The sequence below is a fragment of the Oncorhynchus tshawytscha genome, linkage group LG32 (assembly GCF_018296145.1).
Source record: "Oncorhynchus tshawytscha isolate Ot180627B linkage group LG32, Otsh_v2.0, whole genome shotgun sequence".
Classification (NCBI taxonomy): domain Eukaryota; kingdom Metazoa; phylum Chordata; class Actinopteri; order Salmoniformes; family Salmonidae; genus Oncorhynchus; species Oncorhynchus tshawytscha.
Genome location: NC_056460.1, coordinates 341,829 through 364,188, shown reverse-complemented (window position 1 = coordinate 364,188; position 22,360 = coordinate 341,829). Strand labels below are relative to the sequence as shown.

The 22,360-nt window shown below is 42.1% G+C and overlaps 1 protein-coding gene across 2 annotated transcripts; it reads left to right on the top strand.

Annotated features, from left to right (window-relative positions):
• The first annotated feature begins 402 nt into the window (after positions 1-402).
• LOC112230429 (zinc finger protein 501-like) lies at positions 403-21,519 on the top strand. Of its 2 annotated transcripts, none has more exons than XM_042310809.1 (2): positions 403-434; positions 19,594-21,519. In XM_042310809.1, the coding sequence occupies exons 1-2, from the start codon at positions 413-415 to the stop codon at positions 20,934-20,936; spliced, it is 1,365 nt and encodes a 454-aa protein (XP_042166743.1). In that variant the 5' UTR covers positions 403-412; the 3' UTR covers positions 20,937-21,519. The 2 variants fall into 2 exon arrangements, with proteins under 2 accessions (XP_042166743.1, XP_024252503.2); XM_024396735.2 differs by lacking the exon at positions 403-434 and adding an exon at positions 11,411-12,255.
• Positions 21,520-22,360: the final 841 nt, after the last annotated feature.

Here is a 22,360-nt window from a genome sequence, read left to right as displayed (position 1 = left end):
ATTTAATATTACATTATTTTGTATTAGTCAGCTATAGTAGCTGGCTGGTTAAGTTAGCACTAGCCTAGTTGCTACTGCTAGCTAGCTAACATCCCCGAACATGAGCTCCCTAAACTACTCCCCTCCTGTTAAAGAAGAGGGGGTCCGCTGGACGGAGAAAGAAGCTCTGGGACTGAACATTGTCGTGAAAGAGGAGAAGGAAGATGAGGATGTCACAGTAAAACAAGAAGTCGAGGCTGTTACAGTGAAAGAAGAGAAAGATGTTTCAGTGAAAGAAGAGGAAGACTCGTTCAGAGTGAAAGAGGAAGAGGATGTCACAGTAAAAGAAGAGGAGGAAGAGAAAGAGGATGCAGTTTTTGGAGTGAAGAAGGAAGGGGAGATTACTGTCACATTGAAAGACGAAGAGGTGGAGATGGAAGATCTGATTAACACCAGTAAGTACCGAATTCAATTTGTTGCTACCCCTTGTTTTCTCCGTTCCGTTTCCAAAAAGTGACTTAACATGTATATTTGAGAAGGGTCTATCTGCTGACCGCAGACTGGGGGGCACGGCATGTAGTGATGTTCGTGTAGTGACGATTTACTACATACCGTGCCCCCCAATAGGTCCATGCGAGTTCGTTTGGCTACACCAAAGATTATGGATATACTGACAAGATGTGTGTCTGCCCTAACAAGGGGAGTCGTTGTCCACAAAACGGCACTGCGGGTTGTCTATCTCCCACCTATCCTGTCTTTGGATTTGTGGATTCTTCTTATTATTGTCATATATTGTTTATATTCTATGAGGGTTGTTGACGTCAACCGCCTGTATTCAATGGAGAGAGATGCTAAGCTGCTAGCATGAATATGCATAGCGATCTGGAGCCAACTCGTATAGTGTTTTTATCAAAGTTGTTGGTATGTCACGTGTCCACATAACAACTTAAGCATTACGAAACTTCTGTTGGATCAAGTAAACCTCACGTAGCAAATAAGCCATTCATTTTGTTGTTGACCAAATTCGACACTTTCCACATTGGGTTGATAATTGTTTCCACTTGAATACAACCTACTGTAACCTACTGGCATGACCTAGAGAGATGTTATTTTTTTTATATTTTTATTTCGCCTTTATTTAACCAGCTAGGCAAGTTGAGAACAAGTTCTCATTTACAATTGCGACCTGGCCAAGATAAAGCAAAGCAGTTCGACACATACAACGACACAGAGTTACACATGGAGTAAAACAAACATACAGTCAATAATACAGTATAAACAAGTCTATTTACGATGTGAGCAAATGAGGTGAGATAAGGGAGGTAAAGGCAAAAAAAGGCCATGGTAGCAAAGTAAATACAATATAGCAAGTAAAACACTGGAATGGTAGATTTGCAGTGGAAGAATGTGCAAAGTATAAATAAAAATAATGGGGTGCAAAGGAGCAAAATAAATAAATACAGTAGGGAAAGAGGTAGTTGTTTGGCCTAAATTATAGGTGGGCTATGTACAGGTGCAGTAATCTGTGAGCTGCTCTGACAGTTGGTGCTTAAAGCTAGTGAGGGAGATAAGTGTTTCCAGTTTCAGAGATTTTTGTAGTTCATTCCAGTCATTGGCAGCAGAGAACTGGAAGGAGAGGCAGCCAAAGAAATAATTGGTTTTGGGGTGACCAGAGAGATATACCTGCCTGAGCGCGTGCTACAGGTAGGTGATGCTATGGTGACCAGCGAGCTGAGATAAGGGGGGACTTTACCTAGCAGGGTCTTGTTGCTGACATTGAGCCAGTGGGTTTGGCGACGAGTATGAAGCGAGGGCCAGCCAATGAGAGTGTACAGGTCGCAGTGGTGGGTAGTCTGGGTGGGGGGGGGGTTCTTCTAAGCTATTTGGAATTGTTTTAAGAAGGTTTAAACAACATGAAGGGCTTCCCCTGTATTGTACTGTTTTAAGAAGGTTATACCAAGGACCATTTTGCTATTTGATTTTGAACTGTAAGACCCATGGACGTATCAACAAAAAATATTTGGCCATACTGCTATAACCCATATACTAATGCATTGCATAACATTCACTACATGGAACAACAGTAACCATAGTAACATTGTTTCCCCCAAAACATCTAAAGGGAGTTTGTTCTGAAGTGTCTGTCATGAATCTAAGAGAGATCAAAAAATTATATCTATATATTTTTTAATGTCTTTAACCCCCTTTTTTTGTCACTTAAGTCTTTCCACATTTTGTTACGTTACAGCCTTATTCTACAATGGATTAAATACATACAAATCCTCATCAATCTACACACAGTACCCCGTAATGAGAAAGAGAAAATAAGTTTGGAGAAAAAATATCACATTTATTAAAAATTAAAAACAGAAACACCTTATTTACATACAGTGGGGAGAACAAGTATTTGATACACTGCTGATTTTGCAGGTTTCCCTACTTACAAAGCATGTAGAGGTTTGTCATTTTTTATAATAGGTACACTTCAACTGTGAGAGATGGAATCTAAAACAAAAATCCAGAAAATCACTTTGTATGATTTTTAAGTAATTAATTAGCATTTTATTGCATGACATAAGTATTTGATACATCAGAAAAGCAGAACTTAATATTTGGTACAGAAACCTTGTTTGCAATTACAGAGATCATACATTTCCTGTAGTTCTTGACCAGGTTTGCACACACTGCAGCACGGATTTTGGCCCACTACAGACCTTCTCCAGATCCTTCAGGTTTCGGGGCTGTCGCTGGGCAATACGGACTTTCAGCTCCCTCCAAAGATTTTCTATTGGGTTCAGGTCTGGAGACTGGCTAGGCCACTCCAGGACCTTGAGATGCTTCTTACGGAGCCACTCCTTAGATGCCCTGGCTGAGTGTTTCGGGTCGTTGTCATGCTGGAAGACCCAGCCATGACCCATCTTCAATGCTCTTACTGAGGAAAGGAGGTTGTTGGCCAAGATCTCGAGATACATGGCCCCATCCATCCTCCCCTCAATACGGTGCAGTCGTCCTGTCCCCTTTGCAGAAAAGCATCCCCAAAGAATGATGTTTCCACCTCCATTCTTCACGGTTGGGATGATGTTCTTGGGGTTGTACTCATCCTTCTTCTTCCTCCAAACATGGCGAGTGGAGTTTAGACCAAAAAGCTCTATTTTTGTCTCATCAGACCACATGACCTTCTCCCATTCCGCCTCTGGATCATCCAGATGGTCACTGGCAAACTTCAGACGGGCCTGGACATGCGCTGGCTTGAGCAGGGTGAACCTTGCGTGCGCTGCAGGATTTTAATCCATGACGTCGTAGTGTGTTACTAATAGTTTTCTTTGAGACTGTGGTCCCAGCTCTCTTCAGGTCATTGACCAGGTCCTGCCGTGTAGTTCTGGGCTGATCCCTCACCTTCCTCATGACATGTATTTTTTTAAACAAGCAGCTTTTTCAACTTGTAGAAAACAGCTAGCTACATTTTGAAGTGTTGCATTTTGATTCAAGTGGGTCACCCACGCAGTAAGTGTAACACAGCTCTTTTTTTGTTCGTCACTTATTGTTCAAGAGTACCCTTTCAATTCAGAGCCTGGATTTTCCCCTGAGGCTAATATCCATATCATGCTGCAAACAATTGAACAGGGCAAACGATAAGGTAGAACATCATTAAAATACTCCTACTACAATGTTAAAACATTGTACATTGTGACATTATTTCATGAAACAACTCCAGCTATAAGGTTTCTCTCCAGTGTGAACTCTCATGTGTCTTTTTAGTGAATCTGATCTTAAGAAACTCTTCCTGCATTCAGAGCAGCAGTATGGTTTCTCTACTGTGTGTCTTCTCTGGTGTATTTTAAGTTCTGATGAAGATTTGCAACCTTTCCCACAGTCAGAGCAGCAATGAGATTTCTTCCCTGTGAGTCTCTGCTGGTGTTTCTTGAGGTGTTTTGACGTGGAGAGACTCTTCTCTGCCTCATCAGCATCATGAGGTTGTTGAGGCCCCCCCCAGAGGATACACGATAGTCACGTCTCTCTCCTGTGTGAACAAAAAGTCAGAATGGTGGTTTAAGGCCCACAACAGCAAGAATCCACTGTAAAAAGGTGATGCCAACAGCGTAGCCATGATATTGTACAAACAATGACGTCTGTAATGAATGATAATCATTTGTCCTAAGACAGTCAAGTGAATAACAATAGTCATATTTTGTCTTGTTTTCGCATTAGTAGTAACATCGACAATTGTATGCTAGAAATACGTTTTTAAAGTTGTTGAAATCCTAAGCAGTGTGCCAGACAACTTTTGGCCTCCAATATAGGCACCTTTCTGAAGGTCTATGTTGTTAGGTGAAGTTGTGGGTCCTACAGTAGGTCTATGTTGTTGTTAGGTGAAATTATGGGTCCTACAGTAGGTCTATGTTGTTGTTAGGTGAAGTTATGGGTCCTACAGTAGGTCTATGTTGTTGTTAGGTGAAGTTATGGGTCCTACAGTAGGTCTATGGTAGTGGTATAACTAGGGATTTCCGCATTAGCGTGGAGGTGTTTCTGCAACCAAATTGCGTTTTAGCAAACAGAGGGCAGAGAGCGATGCAGAGAACGATGCACCTATTTGGGGATGTCGGATAGTATTTACTCACCCCCACTAATGATTTGTGGAGCTTCTCAAAGTAATTTTTTCTTCACCTCAAACAGCAAGTAAACTAAGTCTTCCTAAAATCAATTGGCGAATGACAATAGTTCCTCAAAGTATTTGTCAAATATTTCCAGCTCTCACTGTTGATAACCACTGGACATGAAAGGGAAAAATGTAATGCTCTGATCCAGTGGAAATGTCACAAAATGCCTGATTACTTCTTTCCCTTACACAAATAGCCTACAGCTGTGTCTGTCCCTAACTCACTGGTGCGGGAAATTTTGAGGGCCCAGAATATTTTATATCAAGTTTCGGACCGAACATAGTTAGCTCCAGGTAAAATTTTGCACTTATTCAGCCATTCTGTGACCAAAAACAAGCTACATATGGACAGTACCAAAATAAACCGACTGTGGAAATGACAAAGTGTCACGCCCTGGCCATAAAGGCTTTTTATTCTCTATTTTGGTTAGGCCAGGTGTGACTAGGGTGGGCGTTCTATGTTATTTTTCTATGTTTTTGTATTTCTTTGTTTTTGGCTGGGTATGGTTCTCAATCAGGGACAGCTGTCTGTCGTTGTCTCTGATTGAGAACCATACTTAGGTAGCTCTTGCCCACATGGGTTTTGTGGGTAGTTATTTTCTGGTTAGTGTGTTTTGCACCCGACGGAGCTGTTTCGGTTGTTTCTTTTGTTCCTTGTTGTATTTTGTGTTCAGTTTATTAAAATAATGATGAACACTTACGACGCTGCATCTTGGTCCTCACCTTCTTCCACGAACGGTTGTTACACAAAGCGCCTCGTAACCTAGCTGGAAATGGGACAAACGGACCCCTTCTGTGGTAACAGACTGTGACGATTTGTAATCAAATCTAATTCCCAGGATTGGGGTTCATATGAACCACAGACACTGTGTGGGATAATAACATGGCCGTGTCCGACCCTGCTTGTTCTCTCGACTCCGCTACCAACCACCAATCTTCAACAGGGCCCTTTACCTGTATCACTAGACACTTCATAGTGAGCTACAGGTAGGAATCAGCAATGAATCCCAATAATGAGCCAACTATGGGAGGGGTAACCCTTTGTGGACAAATCTCTCAACGTATTACTGCTACCCTGGGGAGATTGATATATCCATTGAACACCATGGAACACCGGCTCCGACCCTCGTCGGATGTGGCAGAGCTTGCCACATCAGACTACAAAGGGAAGCACAGTCGATAGCTGGCCAGTGACACGAGCCTACAAGACGAGCTAAATAACTTCTATGCTCGCTTCAAGGAAAGTAACACTGAAACATGCATGAGACCATCAGTTGTTCCAGATGACTTTGTGATCACACTCTCCGCAGCCGATGTGAGTAAGACCTTTAAACAGGTTAACATTCACAAGGCCACAGGGCCAGACGGATTACCAGGACATGTACTCCAAGCATGCACTGACCAACTGGCAAGGGTCTTCACTGACATTTTCATCCCCTGTCTGAGTCTGAGCAGACCACCATAGTCCCTGTGCCCAAGAACACTAAGGTAACCTGCCTAAATGACTACCGACCCGTAGCACTCGCGTATGTAGCCATGAAGTGCTTTGAAAGGCTGGACGTGGCTCACACCAACACTATTTTCCCAGAAACCCTAGACCCTGGACAAAAGGAACACCCATGTGAGAATGCTATTCATCGACTACAGCTCAGCGTTTAACACCATAGTGCCCTCAAAGCTCATCACTAAGCTAAGAAACCTGGGACTAAACTCTGAGCAAACCCCCATTCTCATCAAAGGGGTTGTAGTGGAGCATGTTGAGAGCTTCAAGTTCCTTGGTACCCACATCCTTGGTGTCCACATTATAGGCTTAGTTAACTGGTGAACTGTTGAAATCATGGAAACATAATGACGATTCTAATTCCAGATGTGGAATAGAATGTGCAGCACCTTGAATATATTGCTGTTTGACATGACTACCAATTAATAAACCAGGGAGGAATTACTGACAGAGTAGGAGCGTGGTGGAGACACCCAAGAGAGGGAAATCAGGAAGGGAAAAGACAGCAAGTAGTGCAGACGAAAGGGAGGAAATGTTGGTGAAGCAACAGATGTGCTGGAATGAAAACAATATAGGTGCTACTTTGAGAACACAAACTCTCACATCTTTCACAGCACAGAGCGAGGGAGTCCAGGGGATGACTGGAGGAGCAATGGAGGAAGCATTGAGGGATTATCTTGGCGTGAGTACAGTTGTTGAGACTGAGTGGACGATGGTGAAGAACAGTGACTCTGTACAGTTGGTGAGAGTGAGTGGACGATGGTGAAGAACAGTGGAGTGAAAAGGGCTAAAGTTGGTAATGAACAGCAGTTTAGGGTCAGAGTGGGAATCATCAGCAAGGCTGTTTTTGTGGGTGACCTGTTAACGGTCTCAAAGATGGTGAAGGATGAATTGGTTGAAGTGGAATCGGTTCGAGTGACCTGGAGCGGTATGATTCTGATTGTGTGTCAACAGCGCAAAAGGAGAAAGCTTTGTGTGGTTTAGGTTAAACATTTCAGGTAGACGCACGTTGATTAAAATGAATGATAGACGGAAGGTTTTACTGTGGTTTGTTGAAGTGACTCTCCCATCTTATGTAAAACCTGGGTAAGTGAGATGTACAGAAGCCGCTGCAGTTTGGACATGTGGCAAGTGTTTGTCGAAGGGATAAATATGTCGTAGTCAGATGAAGCATGTTGTAATGGGAATCACGTTCCCGGAGTGCCCTGTATGGATGAAGGATGTCACAGTAGCTAGGATGATCAGGCCCATCCAGCAGGTGTCCTATATGGAGGCAGTGAAAATAGCTGAAGGAGTAGAGAGGAGAAGGTAGTTCATGTCCCACTGTCTGCAGTGAAGCCATGCAGGAGAAGGATCCCAACAGACAAATAGTGAACAAGGTGGACTTTGTTGTGTTTATAGAGCAAGTGATAAATTGCATTAATAAATTATAAATAACCTTCATCCAATACTAGCAGTTTCCGCATTAGCATGGAGGGGTTTCTACAACAAAATTGTGTTTGCATTGCCCTCACTGCCGCAGTGATAAATTGCATTAATAATAAACAAATAAAACATCTAAGAAGCTAGACATCATTGTGAAGGCGGCAAATAGATTTCTGGATCTCCAGGACAGACCAAATGTTACAGGGAGAACTGAATGAAGACGTTCCCCCACCTCCCAGGTTCCTGAACCTTTGTAGGGATCTGAATAGTATAATTTTTGTTTCAAATTCAGGGTAGTGGAGTGAATTTGGTTTGTGTTTCCCTAAAGAAATGCTTTTTGGGCCCTAAAGTACTTCGTCTATACGTCACATTTGGGGAATTTAGTACGACATCCGGGATCTTTTGGCATACTAACTACATCATACTATGACCAATAAGTATACTATATGCTCTATTAACATCACAAATAGTAAGGTTAGTATGAGTATTCGAACACAGCTCAGGACTCTGGGCAGCCATTTTGTTTCTTTAAAAACTAGGTTGCCCCTTTTAAAAAAGCCACACAACAATCAATGAACCAATCTGCAGTTCAACCAATAACAAAGCTGTAATTCCACCACTGTTTTGGTAATAAGATGATGGATGGGTCTGGAGAAATTCATAGCCAGACCTATGGATGAAAGGACTGACCATCCATGATATCAGCATTATAGTTTTAACCATGTTGAGGCTATACAGTGTTGGTTTACATTGTTTCTAAACATTGGAGTAGAAAAAAGCTTATTTGGGGTTCTGATGGGGTACAACAGTTGAACTAAGCTCATGAGGCATGTGTTATATTCTTCAAGAATCAATGGCTATAAATAAATTATTTAAAAGTCAAAATATGGATGTAGCAATTGCAAATTCCCCCTTTAACACCACACATCATTTCAACAACCGCAGAGTTTGTGCTTCTGTTTTTAAGACAGTACTTACTAGTGTTAATCAAGGCCTGTTCATCGTTAGAACCATTGGATGCCTTAAGATGAGTTTGTGAAACCGGGCCCAGATATCCAGGTCCCTCCTCTTCTTCATTTTTCGATGTGACAGTCACCTCCCCCTCCTCTTCTTTCACTGAAACATCTTCCTGCTCCTCTTTAACTCTGAACGCATCTTCCTCTTCTTTAACTGAAATGTCTTTCTCTTCTTCTTTCACTGTATTAGTCTCATCCTCTACTTGTTTTTGTATTGTAACAGCCTCCTCTTCCTCCACCTCTTTCACGAGAGCTTCTTTCTCCATCCAGCAGACCTCTTCTTCTTCAGCAGGAACGGGGTTCAGTTTGAGACTGGAGCTATGAGGCATGTACTGAAGTCGTTAAGCGGTATAATTGAAAGCAGTGTCACATTATCAGAAGCACGTAATCAATGACGTCTGAAGAATAATTTTGTCGAACACCTGATTGGTTTGGCAGCCGACAGTGCAGGTGGCTGCTGACTGAATAATTTACAAATCACCTTGCATAATATATAGCTACTCATTAGTAGTCATCAATAACTACATCATCAATAACTACATCATAGGGAATAGGCTGGTCCTCCATATTACTTCACACCTGAATTTGGCATTCTTCTGAATTCTGATTGGTTTTATGTAATAACTCCAAAAATAGAACTGTGAGTTGTTACTTTGCATTGGACATTTTTTTATATTTTATTTGAGATTTTATAAACAATACAAAACATATACATACAAACAACAACATCATACAAACATTAACTACATCACACCTGCCCAGACCCACTAGAACACACCTCCATCTCCATTAACTACATCACACCTGCCCAGACCCACTAAAACACACCCCCATCACCATTAACTACATCACACCTGCCCAGACCCACTAGAACACACCCCCATCTCCATTAACTATATCACACCTGCCCAGACCCACTAGAACACAGCCCCATCTCCATTAACTACATCACACCTGCCCAGACCCACTAGAACACACCTCCATCTCCATTAACTACATCACACCTGCCCAGACCCACTATAACACACCTCCATCTCCATTAACTACATCACACCTGCCCAGACCCACTAGAACACACCCCCATCTCCATTAACTACATCACACCTGCCCAGACCCACTAGAACACGCCTCCATCTCCATTAACTACATCACACCTGCCCAGACCCACGAGAACACAGCCCCATCTCCATCTAACTACATCACACCTGCCCAGACCCACTAGAACACCCCCCCTCCATCTCACACCTGCCCAGACCCATCAGCACCATTTTATTTGCCCAGACCCACCGTCACAGCCCCATTCCAACTTTTAGATAATAAATTTTATTTCTCTCCGCATTTGATAATAAAGCATTTGACCTTTCTATTGAATTAACAACAGAGGATTGGATGATTTCCAGGTTTTAATTAAGTATTATATTTAAGATGATTGATGAGAAAAGTATCATCCAACCATCGGGTATCTCACTGCATCCTCATATGCCATGTCTTGAAATATACAGACAGGCAGATTAAAAGTAATTTTACATTGTATAATTGTACTTCTGACAGCCAACTTTAATCCAGAAGCCATGGATTATTGAGTCATCGTTAGTTTTCCACTGAAGACACTCTGCTGTAGAATTTGTGAATTTGACATGTCAGTTGGAATAATGATTGATTTTTGGAGGGACCCTTGTCACTACAGCCAATCAGTGATCAGCTTCCCTTCCCCCACATCTCAGGCAGTTCTGTTACTCACAACACTTCCCCTGCTTTCCTCAACAATGGAAAAGCCCATTGAGCTAAAGCCTTGACATTTTTACAATTAGGAAATAATATGTCATGTTTTACTCGTACCTCAGCCAGCATTGTGAATGGTGTCTGAGGCGGTGACATACTAGACCATGGCAGTAAATCTAATACTTTGGTGTTTTTAGTCATGCATTAAAGGTCTGGGGTGGTTCTGTGGTTATAAGTTACTGACCTTGGAATACATTTCTGACCATGCTGGCAGGGTTTGAATCAAACCTAATGTCCACCTGGCACACTGACAGGGTCTGAATCAAACCCAATGTTAAGAGGGGAAGATTGATCAAGAGAGTGATGATTATTTTTGGTCTACTACCTGATTGTTATGCAAAAACACGGTTTACAAATGCTTTGTTATAGAACAAGATGTTGTTTGTGTCACACTGCTTTGCTTTATCTTGGCCAGGTCACAGTTGTAAATGAGAACTTGTTCTCAACTGGCCTACCTGGTTAAATAAAGGTTATTTTTTTACATTTATTTTGAAATGTTTTTTACAACATTAACAATGTCTACACTGTATTTCTGATCCATTTGATGTTATTTTAGTGGACAAAAAGGACATTTCTAAGTGACCCCAAACATTTGAACGGTAGTATACATCTATATGATGTATTGTTATAACACGTAGGAGCAGTATAAACCTAGTCTGTTCATTATATACATCTACATAATGTATTGTTACAACACGTAGGAGCAGTATAGACCTAGTCTGTTCATTATATACATCTACATAATGTATTGTTACAACACGTAGGAGCAGTATAGACCTAGTCTGTTCATTATATACATCTACATAATGTATTGTTACACCATGTAGGAGCAGTATAGACCTAGTCTGTTAGTTATATACATCTACATGATGTATTGTTACACCATGTTGGAGCAGTATAGACCTAGTCTGTTCATTATATACATCTACGTAATGTATTGTTACACCATGTTGGAGCAGTATAGACCTAGTCTGTTCATTATATACATCTACATGATGTATTGTTACACCATGTAGGAGCAGTGTAGACCTAGTCTGTTCATTATATACATCTACATGATGTATTGTTCCACCATGTAGGAGCAGTATAGACATACAGTAGCTAGCTACTTATTTAGATTTAGTATTACTTAATGAAACTGCCTTAAATGTGCCATAGTAAACATTTTTTTATTCACACTAATCAATCAGCACATTCCTGTCTTTGTATGTCTCAATATAATAGTATTATTTAATTAAACCCATTATAATAAACTTTGTCTGAAAATTAAATCTGATCCTCAACTGCGTTTCCCCTCCAGTCAGCAGACGGCGATGTGCGTCTTTCAGGCGAAGCTGCCAGCGTGATGTATAATCTAGTGGACGGTTCTTCAGAAACAGCTCGTCCACCACCTCGGTAGATTGCTAGCCGACTTGGCCGAAATATTCAAGCTATTTATACGCTTTCGGTGTATATTAGCTACTGTGTTTTAGACACACTTATGTTGTATCTACTTGTTAACCTATTTAATTTAACATTACGTTATTTTGTATTAGTCAGCTATAGTAGCTGACTGGTTAAGTTAGCACTAGCCAAGTTGCTAAATATAGCTAGCTAGCTAACATCCCCGAACATGAACTCCCTAATCTTTTCCCCTCCTGTTAAAGAAGAGGAGGTCTGCTGGACGGAGAAAGAAGCTCTGGGGCTGAACATTGTCGTGAAAGAGGAGAAGGAAGAAGAGGATGTCACAGTAAAAAAAGTAGAGGGGGAGGCTGTTACAGTGAAAGAAGAGGAAGATGTGTTCAGAGTGAAAGAAGAGAAAGAGGAGGGTGCAGTTTTTGGAGTGAAGATGGAAGGCGAGATTACTGTCACATTGAAAGACGAAGAGGTGGAGATGGGAGATCTGATTAACACCAGTAAGTACCGCCTTAAATGTGGTTTTAACTTTGGATATTCGGAGTTGGCTCGTCAATACCTCTTCAACGGAGGGCCCTAGGATGATGACTGACTGATGATGTCTATAATCAGGCGACGTAGACAACAGGCTACCCCTTGTTTTCTCCGTTCCGTTTCCAAAAAGTGACTTAACATATATATTTGAGAAGGGTCTATCTAAGGGGGACTGGGGAGCACGGCATGTAGTGATTTTCATGTAGTGATGATTTACTACACACCGTGTCCCCCAATAGTGCCATGTGAGAGTTGGGTTGGCTACACCAAAGATTATGGATATACTGACAAGATGACTCTCCGCCCTAGCAAGGGGAGCCGTTTTTCACAAAGTGGGACTGTGGGTTGTCTATCTCCCACCTAACCTTTCTTTGTATTGGTGGATTCATCTTATTATTATTATTATTATTATTATCTATTGTTTATAATCTATGAGTGTTGTTGATGTCAACCGCCTGTATTCAATGGAGAGAGATGCTAAGCTACTAGCATGAATATGCATAGCGATCTGGAGACAACTCCTATAGTGTTTCTATCAAAGTGGTCGGTATGCCACTTGTCCACATAACAACTTAAGCATTTCAAATCTTCTATTGGGTCAAGTAAAACCTCACGTAGCAAATAAGCCATTCATTTTGTTGTTGACGAAATTTGACTCTTTCCACATTGGGTTGATAATTGTTTCCACTTGGGTACAACCTACTGTAACCTACTGGCATGACCTAGAGAGTTACAATCTACTGTATCCTACTGGCTTGACCTCGAGAGTTACAACCTACTGTAGCCTACTGGCATGACCTAGAGTGTTACAACCTACTGTAACCTACTGGCATGACCTAGAGAGTTACAACCTACTGTAGCCTACTGGCATGACCTAGAGTGTTACAACCTACTGTAACCTACTGGCATGACCTCGAGAGTTACAACCTACTGTAGCCTACTGTCATGACCTAGAGTGTTACAACCTACTGTAACCTACTGGCATGACCTAGAGTGTTACAACCTACTGTAGCCTACTGGCATGGCCTAGAGAGTTACACCCTACTGTAGCCTACTGGCATGACCTAGAGAGATACAACTAGAGGTCGACCGATTAATCGGAATGGCCGATTTAATTCGGGCCAATTTCATGTTTTCATATCAATCGGAAATTGGTATTGTTGGGCGCCGATTTGCTGTTTTTTACATTTTTTTATACATTTTTTTTTATACCTTTTATTTAACTAAGCAAGTCAGTTAAGAACACATTCCTATTTTCAATGACGACCTAGGAACGGTGGGTTAACTGCCTTGTTCAGTTTGCTTTATCTTGGCCAGGTCGCAATTGTAAATGAGAACTTGTTCTCAACTTGTCTACCTGGTTAAATAAAGGTGAAATAAATAAAAAGGGGCAGAACGACAGATTTTCACCTTGTCAGCTCGGGGGATTCAATCTTGCAACCTTACAGTTAACTAGTCCAACGATTTAACGACCTGCCTCTCTCTCTCATTGCACTCCACAAGGAGTGGAGTGGAGCCTGTTTCGCGAATGCAGTAAGCCAAGGTAAGTTGCTAGCTAGCATTAAACTTATCTTATAAAAAAACAATCAATCATAATCGCTAGTTAACTACACATGGTTGATGATATTACTAGATATTATCTAGCGTGTCCTGCGTTGCATATAATCTGACTAAGCATACAAGTATCTAAGTATCTGATGTAAAATATATCACTAGCCACTTTAAACAATGCTACCTAATATAATGTTTACATACCCTACATTATTCATCTCATATGTATACGTATATACTGTACTCTATATCATCTACAGTGCCTTGCGAAAGTATTCGGCCCCCTTGAACTTTGCGACCTTTTGCCACATTTCAGGCTTCAAACATAAAGATATAAAACTGTATTTTTATGTGAAGAATCAACAACAAGTGGGACACAATCATGAAGTGGAACGACATTTATTGGATATTTCAAACTTTTTTTAACAAATCAAAAACTGAAAAATTGGGCGTGCAAAATTATTCAGCCCCTTAAAACTCTCTCCAGTTAATACTTTGTAGCGCCACCTTTTGCTGCGATTACAGCTGTAAGTCACTTGGGGTATGTCTCTATCAGTTTTGCACAAGGAGTATCGAGAGACTGACATTTTGTTCCCCATTCCTCCTTGCAAAACAGCTCGAGCTCAGTGAGGTTGGATGGAGAGCATTTGTGAACAGCAGTTTTCAGTTCTTTCCACAGATTCTCAATTGGATTCAGGTCTGGACTTTGACTTGGCCATTCTAACACCTGGATATGTTTATTTTTGAACCATTCCATTGTCGATTTTGAAAATAAAAATATAGTTTTATATCTTTATGTTTGAAGCCTGAAATGTGGCAAAAGGTCGCAAAGTTCAAGGGGGCCGAATACTTTCGCAAGGCACTGTACTGCATCCTTATGTAATACATGTATCACTAGCCACTTTAACTATGCCACTTTGTTTACATACTCATCTCATATGTATATACTGAACTCAATACCATCTACTGTATCTTGCCTATGCCGCTCTGTACCATCACTCATTCATATATCTTTATGTACATATTCTCTATCCCTTTACACTTGTGTCTATAAGGTAGTAGTTTTGGAATTGTTAGCTAGATTACTTGTTGGATATTACTGCATTGTCGGAACTAGAAGCACAAGCATTTCGCTACACTCGCATTAACATCTGCTAACCATGTGTATGTGACAAATAAAATTTGATTTGATTTGACAGAGCAGTGGTAGGCAGAAGCAGGCGCAAAACCTTAATTCGAACAGCAAATTTGTGTGTTTTTGCGCTATTTATGACTTCAAGCCTATCAACTCCCGAGATGAAGCTGCTGAAACCGAAGTGAAATGGCTAGCTAGTTAGCGTGCGCTAATAGCGTTTCAAACGTCACACGCTCTGAGCCTTCTAGTAGTTGTTCCCCTTGCTCTGCTTGGGTAAAGCTGCTTCGATGGTGGCTGTTGTCGTTGTGTTGCTGTTTCGAGCCCAGGGAGGAGCCAGGAGAGGGACGGAAGCTATACTGTTACACTGGCAATCAAATCAAATCAAAATCAAATCAAATTTTATTTGTCACATACACATGGTTAGCAGATGTTAATGCGAGTGTAGCGAAATGCTTGTGCTTCTAGTTCCGACAATGCAGTAATAACGAACAAGTAATCTAACTAACAATTCCAAAAAAACTACTGTTTTATACACAGTGTAAGGGGATAAAGAATATGTACATAAGGATATATGAATGAGTGATGGTACAGAGCAGCATAGGCAAGATACAGTAGATGATATCGAGTACAGTATATACATATGAGATGAGTATGTAAACCAAGTGGCATAGTTAAAGTGGCTAGTGATACATGTATTACATAAGGATGCAGTCGATGATATAGAGTACAGTATCTACGTATGCATATGAGATGAATAATGTAGGGTAAGTAACATTATATAAGGTAGCATTGTTTAAAGTGGCTAGTGATATATTTACATCATTTCCCATCAATTCCCATGATTAAAGTGGCTGGAGTAGAGTCAGTGTCATTGACAGTGTGTTGGCAGTAGCCACTCAATGTTAGTGGTGGCTGTTTAACAGTCTGATGGCCTTGAGATAGAAGCTGTTTTTCAGTCTCTCGGTCCCAGCTTTGATGCACCTGTACTGACCTCGCCTTCTGGATGACAGCGGGGTGAACAGGCAGTGGCTCGGGTGGTTGATGTCCTTGATGATCTTTATGGCCTTCCTGTAGCATCGGGTGGTGTAGGTGTCCTGGAGGGCAGGTAGTTTGCCCCCAGTGATGCGTTGTGCAGACCTCACTACCCTCTGGAGAGCCTTACGGTTGAGGGCGGTGCAGTTGCCATACCAGGCGGTGATACAGCCCGCCAGGATGCTCTCGATTGTGCATCTGTAGAAGTTTGTGAGTGCTTTTGGTGACAAGCCGAATTTCTTCAGCCTCCTGAGGTTGAAGAGGCGCTGCTGCGCCTTCCTCACGATGCTGTCTGTGTGAGTGGACCAATTCAGTTTGTCTGTGATGTGTATGCCGAGGAACTTAAAACTTGCTACCCTCTCCACTACTGTCCCATCGATGTGGATGGGGGGGTGTTCCCTCTGCTATTTCCTGAAGTCCACAATCATCTCCTTAGTTTTGTTGACGTTGAGTGTGAGGTTATTTTCCTGACACCACACTCCGAGGGCCCTCACCTCCTCCCTGTAGGCCGCCTCGTCGTTGTTGGTAATCAAGCCTACCACTGTTGTGTCGTCCGCAAACTTGATGATTGAGTTGGAGGCGTGCGTGGCCACGCAGTCGTGGGTGAACAGGGAGTACAGGAGAGGGCTCAGAACGCACCCTTGTGGGGCCCCAGTGTTGAGGATCAGCGGGGAGGAGATGTTGTTGCCTACCCTCACCACCTGGGGGCGGCCCGTCAGGAAGTCCAGTACCCAGTTGCACAGGGCGGGGTCGAGACCCAGGGTCTCGAGCTTGATGACGAGCTTGGAGGGTACTATGGTGTTGAATGCCGAGCTGTAGTCGATGAACAGCATTCTCACATAGGTATTCCTCTTGTCCAGATGGGTTAGGGCAGTGTGCAGTGTGGTTGAGATTGCATCGTCTGTGGACCTATTTGGGCGGTAAGCAAATTGGAGTGGGTCTAGGGTGTCAGGTAGGGTGGAGGTGATATGGTCCTTGACTAGTCTCTCAAAGCACTTCATGATGACGGATGTGAGTGCTACGGGGCGGTAGTCGTTTAGCTCAGTTACCTTAGCTTTCTTGGGAACAGGAACAATGGTGGCTTGAATTGAGATTCTACTTTGTCTCTGTACTGGCGCTTAGCTTGTTTGATAGCCTTGCGGAGGGAATAGCTGCACTGTTTGTATTCAGTCATGTTACCAGACACCTTGCCCTGATTAAAAGCAGTGGTTCGCTCCTTCAGTTCCACACGAATGCTGCCATCAATCCACGGTTTCTGGTTAGGGAATGTTTTAATCGTTGCTATGGGAACGACATCTTCAACGCACGTTCTAATGAACTCGCACACCGAATCAGCGTATTCGTCAATGTTGTTGTCTGACGCAATACGAAACATCTCCCAGTCCACGTGATGGAAGCAGTCTTGGAGTGTGGAGTCAGCTTGGTCGGACCAGCGTTGGACAGACCTCAGCGTGGGAGCTTCTTGTTTTAGTTTCTGTCTGTAGGCAGGGATCAACAAAATGGAGTCGTGGTCAGCTTTTCCAAAAGGGGGCAGGGGCAGGGCCTTATATGCGTCGCAGATTAGTTAATCCCCAGCTACAATGAATGCAGCCTCCCGGATAAATCGATTTATATATACGGCTGTGATTATAATCGAAGAGAATTCTCTTGGTAGATAATGCGGTCTACATTTGATTGTGAGGAATTCTAAATCAGCCTCAAGTAAATAATGAAACATGTTCAATTTGGTTTAAATAATGCAAAAACAAAGTGTTGGAGAAGAACGTAAAAGAGCAATATTTGCTATGTAAGAAAGCTAACGTTTCAGTTCCTTGCTCAGAACATGAGAACATATGAAAGCTGGTGGTTCCTTTTAAAATGAGTCTTCAATATTCCCAGGTAAGAAGTTTTAGGTTGTAGTTATTATAGGACTATTTCCCTCTATACCATTTGTATTTCATTAACCTTTGACTATTGGATGTTCTTATAGGCACTTTAGTATTGCCAGTGTAACAGTATAGCTTCCGTCCCTCTCCTCGCTCCTCCCTGGGCTCGAACCAGCAACACAACGACAACAGCCACCACATCGAAGCTGCGTTACCCATGCAGAGCAAGGGAAACAACCACCCCGAGGCTCAGAGCGAGTGAAGTTTGAAACGCTATTAGCTTGTGCTAACTAGCCAGCCATTTCACTTCGGTCACACCAGCCTCATCTCGGGAGTTGATAGGTTTGAAGTCATAAACAGCGCAATGCTTGATGCACAACGAAGAGCTGCTGGCAAAACGCACAAAAGTGCTGTTTGAATGAATGTTTACGCGCCTGCTTCTGCCTACCACCGCTCAGTCAGATACTTAGATATTTGTATGCTTGTATGCTCAGTCAGATTATATGCAACACAGGACAGGCTAGATAATGTCTAGTATATATCATCAACCATGTGTAGTTAACTTATGATTGATTGTTTTTTATAAGATAAGTTTAATGCTAGCTAGCAACTTACCTTGGCTTACTGCATTTGCGTAACAGGCAGTCTCCTTGTGGAGTGCAACGAGAGAGAGGCAGGTCGTTATTGCGTTGGACTCGTTAACTGCAGTGTTGCAAGATTGGATCCCCCGAGCTGACAAGGTGAAATTTCTGCCCCTGAATGAGGCAGTTAACCCACCGTTCCTAGGCCATCATTGAAAATAAGAATGTGTACTTAACTGACTTGCCTAGTTAAATAAAGATTAAATAAAGGTGTAAAAAAAACGGCAAATCGGCGCCCAAAAATACAGATTTCCGATTATGAAAACTTGAAATCGGCCCTAATTAATCGGTCAACCTCTAGCTTAGACCGCTGCATCCGTGTGTGTGTTAGCTATTTAACTGTACTAGAATACTTAAAAGGCAATATTGGATATCGGTATCGGACAAAAATGTAATAACTGTCTCAGGATATTGCTGAGATAGAGAGAATCCCTCTAAGCTCTCCTGCACCTTTATCAGATCCTCAGCGATTCACGTCAGCCTCCAGAGAGGTAGTCAGGTGTAATGTGCTGCAATCATCATGGTGTGGAACTGTTGTTTTGTGTGAGGCAATAACAGGCACAGTCTTGTTTCACAAATCAGTTCAATCTGCTTTGAAAGTATCAGAAACCTCTTGTTTCTGATACTTTCAAACTATCTCCGAGCATAGTAGCTTTGATGGCCTCGAATGTTAATTTTAGCGCCCCCAGACAAAACCGCACACCCAGGCAAAGTGCTAGTCTCTGGGCTTTCAGCCTCAGTAGAGGGCGGTGATGAAATTGGCGGTGATGAAACTGGGTCTTGTAGGCCGGGCTCATCAAACTAATATTTGAAAATATATTTTTACTGCTAAATTCAAATACACTTTAAGAATACTGCTGGAGCAAACGGAAAACACATTGGGTTTTTACAGAAATGTTTGATGATTGACTAGGAATGCCTTGGTGACCACTGTTTTTCACACTGGCTATTATTTTAATGAACTCCCCCAAACAAGACCAAATCTGAACCAATCATAGACTTATATGTTTCACAAGTTTGGCCACACAGTACAGCACAGTAGACAACTAAGTAACTAGATACTCTGTTTGTCTTTGACAGGAGAGAGACCAGACTCTCACTCTGACAGCGGGAAGAGTCCTTCAGGGGAACCAGACCCAGGGAAGAGTCCTTCAGGGGAACCAGACCCAGGGAAGAGTCCTTCAGGGGAACCAGACCCAGGGAAGAGTCCTTCAGGGGAACCAGACCCAGGGAAGAGTCCTTCAGGGGAACCAGACCCAGGGAAGAGTCCTTCAGGGGAACCAGACCCAGAGACGCCCAAAGCAACAGGAGGACATCACTGCTCCCGCTGTGGAAAGAGTTTTACCAAGTTAGGGAGCATGAAGAAACATGAGAGGACACACACAGGAAAAAAGACTTTCCAATGTTCCCAGTGTGGGAAAGGTTTTCTTTGGTTATATCACCTGAATAGGCATGAGAGGACACACACAGGGGAAAAACCTTTCCAATGCTCCCAGTGTGGAAAGAGTTTTAACGAATTAGGGTACCTATTAATACACAAGAGGATACACTCTGGAGAGAAGCCTTACCACTGCTCCAAATGCGGAATGACTTTTACCTGGTTAGGGAGCCTGAAAACACACGAGAGAATACACACTGGAGAAAATCCTTTCCAATGTTCCCACTGTGGAAAGAATTTTACCCAGTTAGGGAACCTAAATCGGCACAAGAGAACACACACAGGAGAGAAGCCTTACCAATGCTCTCAGTGTGGAAAGAGTTTTAGGGGTTTAGTGAGCCTGAAACAGCATAAGAGAATACACACAGGAGAGAAGCCGTATCACTGTTCCCAGTGTGGAAAGAGTTTTAGATGGTTAGGGACCTTGAAAATGCATGAGAGGACACACACCGGAGAAAAACCGTACCAATGCACCGTGTGTGGAAAGAGATTTACCCAGTTAAAGTCCATGAAATTACATGGGAGAATACATACAGGAGAGAAGCCTTACCACTGCTCCCACTGTGGAATGGCTTTTACCTGGTTAGTAAACATGAAAACTCACGAGAGAATACACACAGGAGAGAAGCCTTATCAATGTTCCCAGTGTGGAAAGAATTTTAGGGGTTTAGTGAACCTGAAACAGCATGAGAGGACACACCCACAAGAAAAGCCTTACCAATGCTCCCTGTGTGGAAAGAGTTTTACCAAGTTAGGGGGTCTGACAAGGCATGAGAGGACACACACAGGAGGGGATAAGACGTACCACTGCTCCCTGTGCGGAAAGACATTTAACAGGTTAAGGCATCTGAATAAGCATGAAAGAATACATACACAGGAGGAGAAGACATACCACTGCTCTCAATGTGAAAAGACATTTTCCCAGTCAGAGGACCTGAAATCACATGAGAGAATAGAGAAGCTGTGTTCTGACTTATGTTTTTGACTTGAGAATTTGTGTTTTTGTTTATGCCACATTAAATCATATTGTTTATATGAAGTCTTAAACAAAAAAGGTTTACTTAAAAAAAAAGTTTGGTTCATGTCTAAAATGAGATACATTGATATTTTGTATACAAGTGTACAGGTTTCAGAACATCTCATAGTAATAGGGGTCTATCTCCTGTTTCTGGACACGACTCTAGTCTATAGAGTACCACAGTATAGTAACAAGAGTCTATCTCCTGTTTCTGTAGTGAGGCAGCTTGATGTACTTCCCCTGGACAAGATGGCTGTCTTAATATTTTACTGCTCCTCTTTAATTATTTGTTACTTTTATTTCTTATTCATATTCTTTTTTTTTCAACTGAATTGTTGATTGGGGCTTGTAAGTAAGCATTTCACTTTAAGGTGCATGTGTGTGTTCGGTGCATGTGACATAATATTAAGTTGTTATATAGATTAATGGAATTTTGCATTTCTTGATTCCAGCCTTGAAACCTCTTGAATTGGAGTTGTTATATGATTTGGATATTGTTAAATTAATTTGATTGGATTCAGTTGCAGATAAACATATTAGCACCATTGTACTTTTTTTAAATAATGACCTATTTCTTCTAAAATAAGTTGAAATTGATGGTCTCCACACCTTATAGTATTTTCAACATTGCAGAACCAATACATTTTTTGTTAACTTAAGTTTACATTCGGCTAATTCGGCCACACCCATTGCTGACAGGTGTGTAAAATCGAGCACACAGCAATGCAATCTCCATAGACAAACATTGGCAGTAGAATGGCCTTACTGAATTTCAACATGGCACCGTCATAGGATGCCACCTTTCCAAAAAGTCAGTTTGTCAAATTTCTGCCATGCTTGAGCTGCCCCGGTCAACTGTAAGTGCTGTTATTGTGAAATGGAAACATCTAGGAGCAACAATGGCTCTGACAAAAAGTGGTAGGCCACACAAGCTCACAGAACGGGGCCGCTGAGTGCTGAAGCGCGTAGCACTTAAAAATCGTCTGTCCTCGGTTGAAACACTCACTACTACCGAGTTCCAAACTGCCTCTGGAAGCAACGTCAGCACAATAACTGTTCGTCAGGAGCTACTTGACTATCCACACATTACGCACACACACACACTGCAGCCTAGCCTGAAAATATTTTTGATATCTAGGAATGTTCTGACAAATATTTCCGGGCTCCGCTAGCATGGAATCTCCCAGGACAAACATCCATGCTCTCCTCCCGGAGGTTATAACAACACAACATCAAACACCGTAAATACACAACTTGATGGAACCACATGAAAAGGTTGGGAACATGTTTTCATTGGCCAGGTTAAGCCCTCGTCACAGCTACAACTTATTTATCAGAATTCCTGCTGTAAAAATAGCTACATTATTTCTGACACCCACAACTCAACTGCC

Bases quoted from the DNA above. Each gene is read 5' to 3' on its own strand.
- LOC112230429 (XM_024396735.2), top strand. From the start codon at position 11,973: ATGAACTCCCTAATCTTTTCCCCTCCTGTTAAAGAAGAGGAGGTCTGC. The intron at 12,256-19,593 runs GTAAGTACCGCC...TGTCTTTGACAG, and splicing joins GGGAGATCTGATTAACACCA to GAGAGAGACCAGACTCTCAC.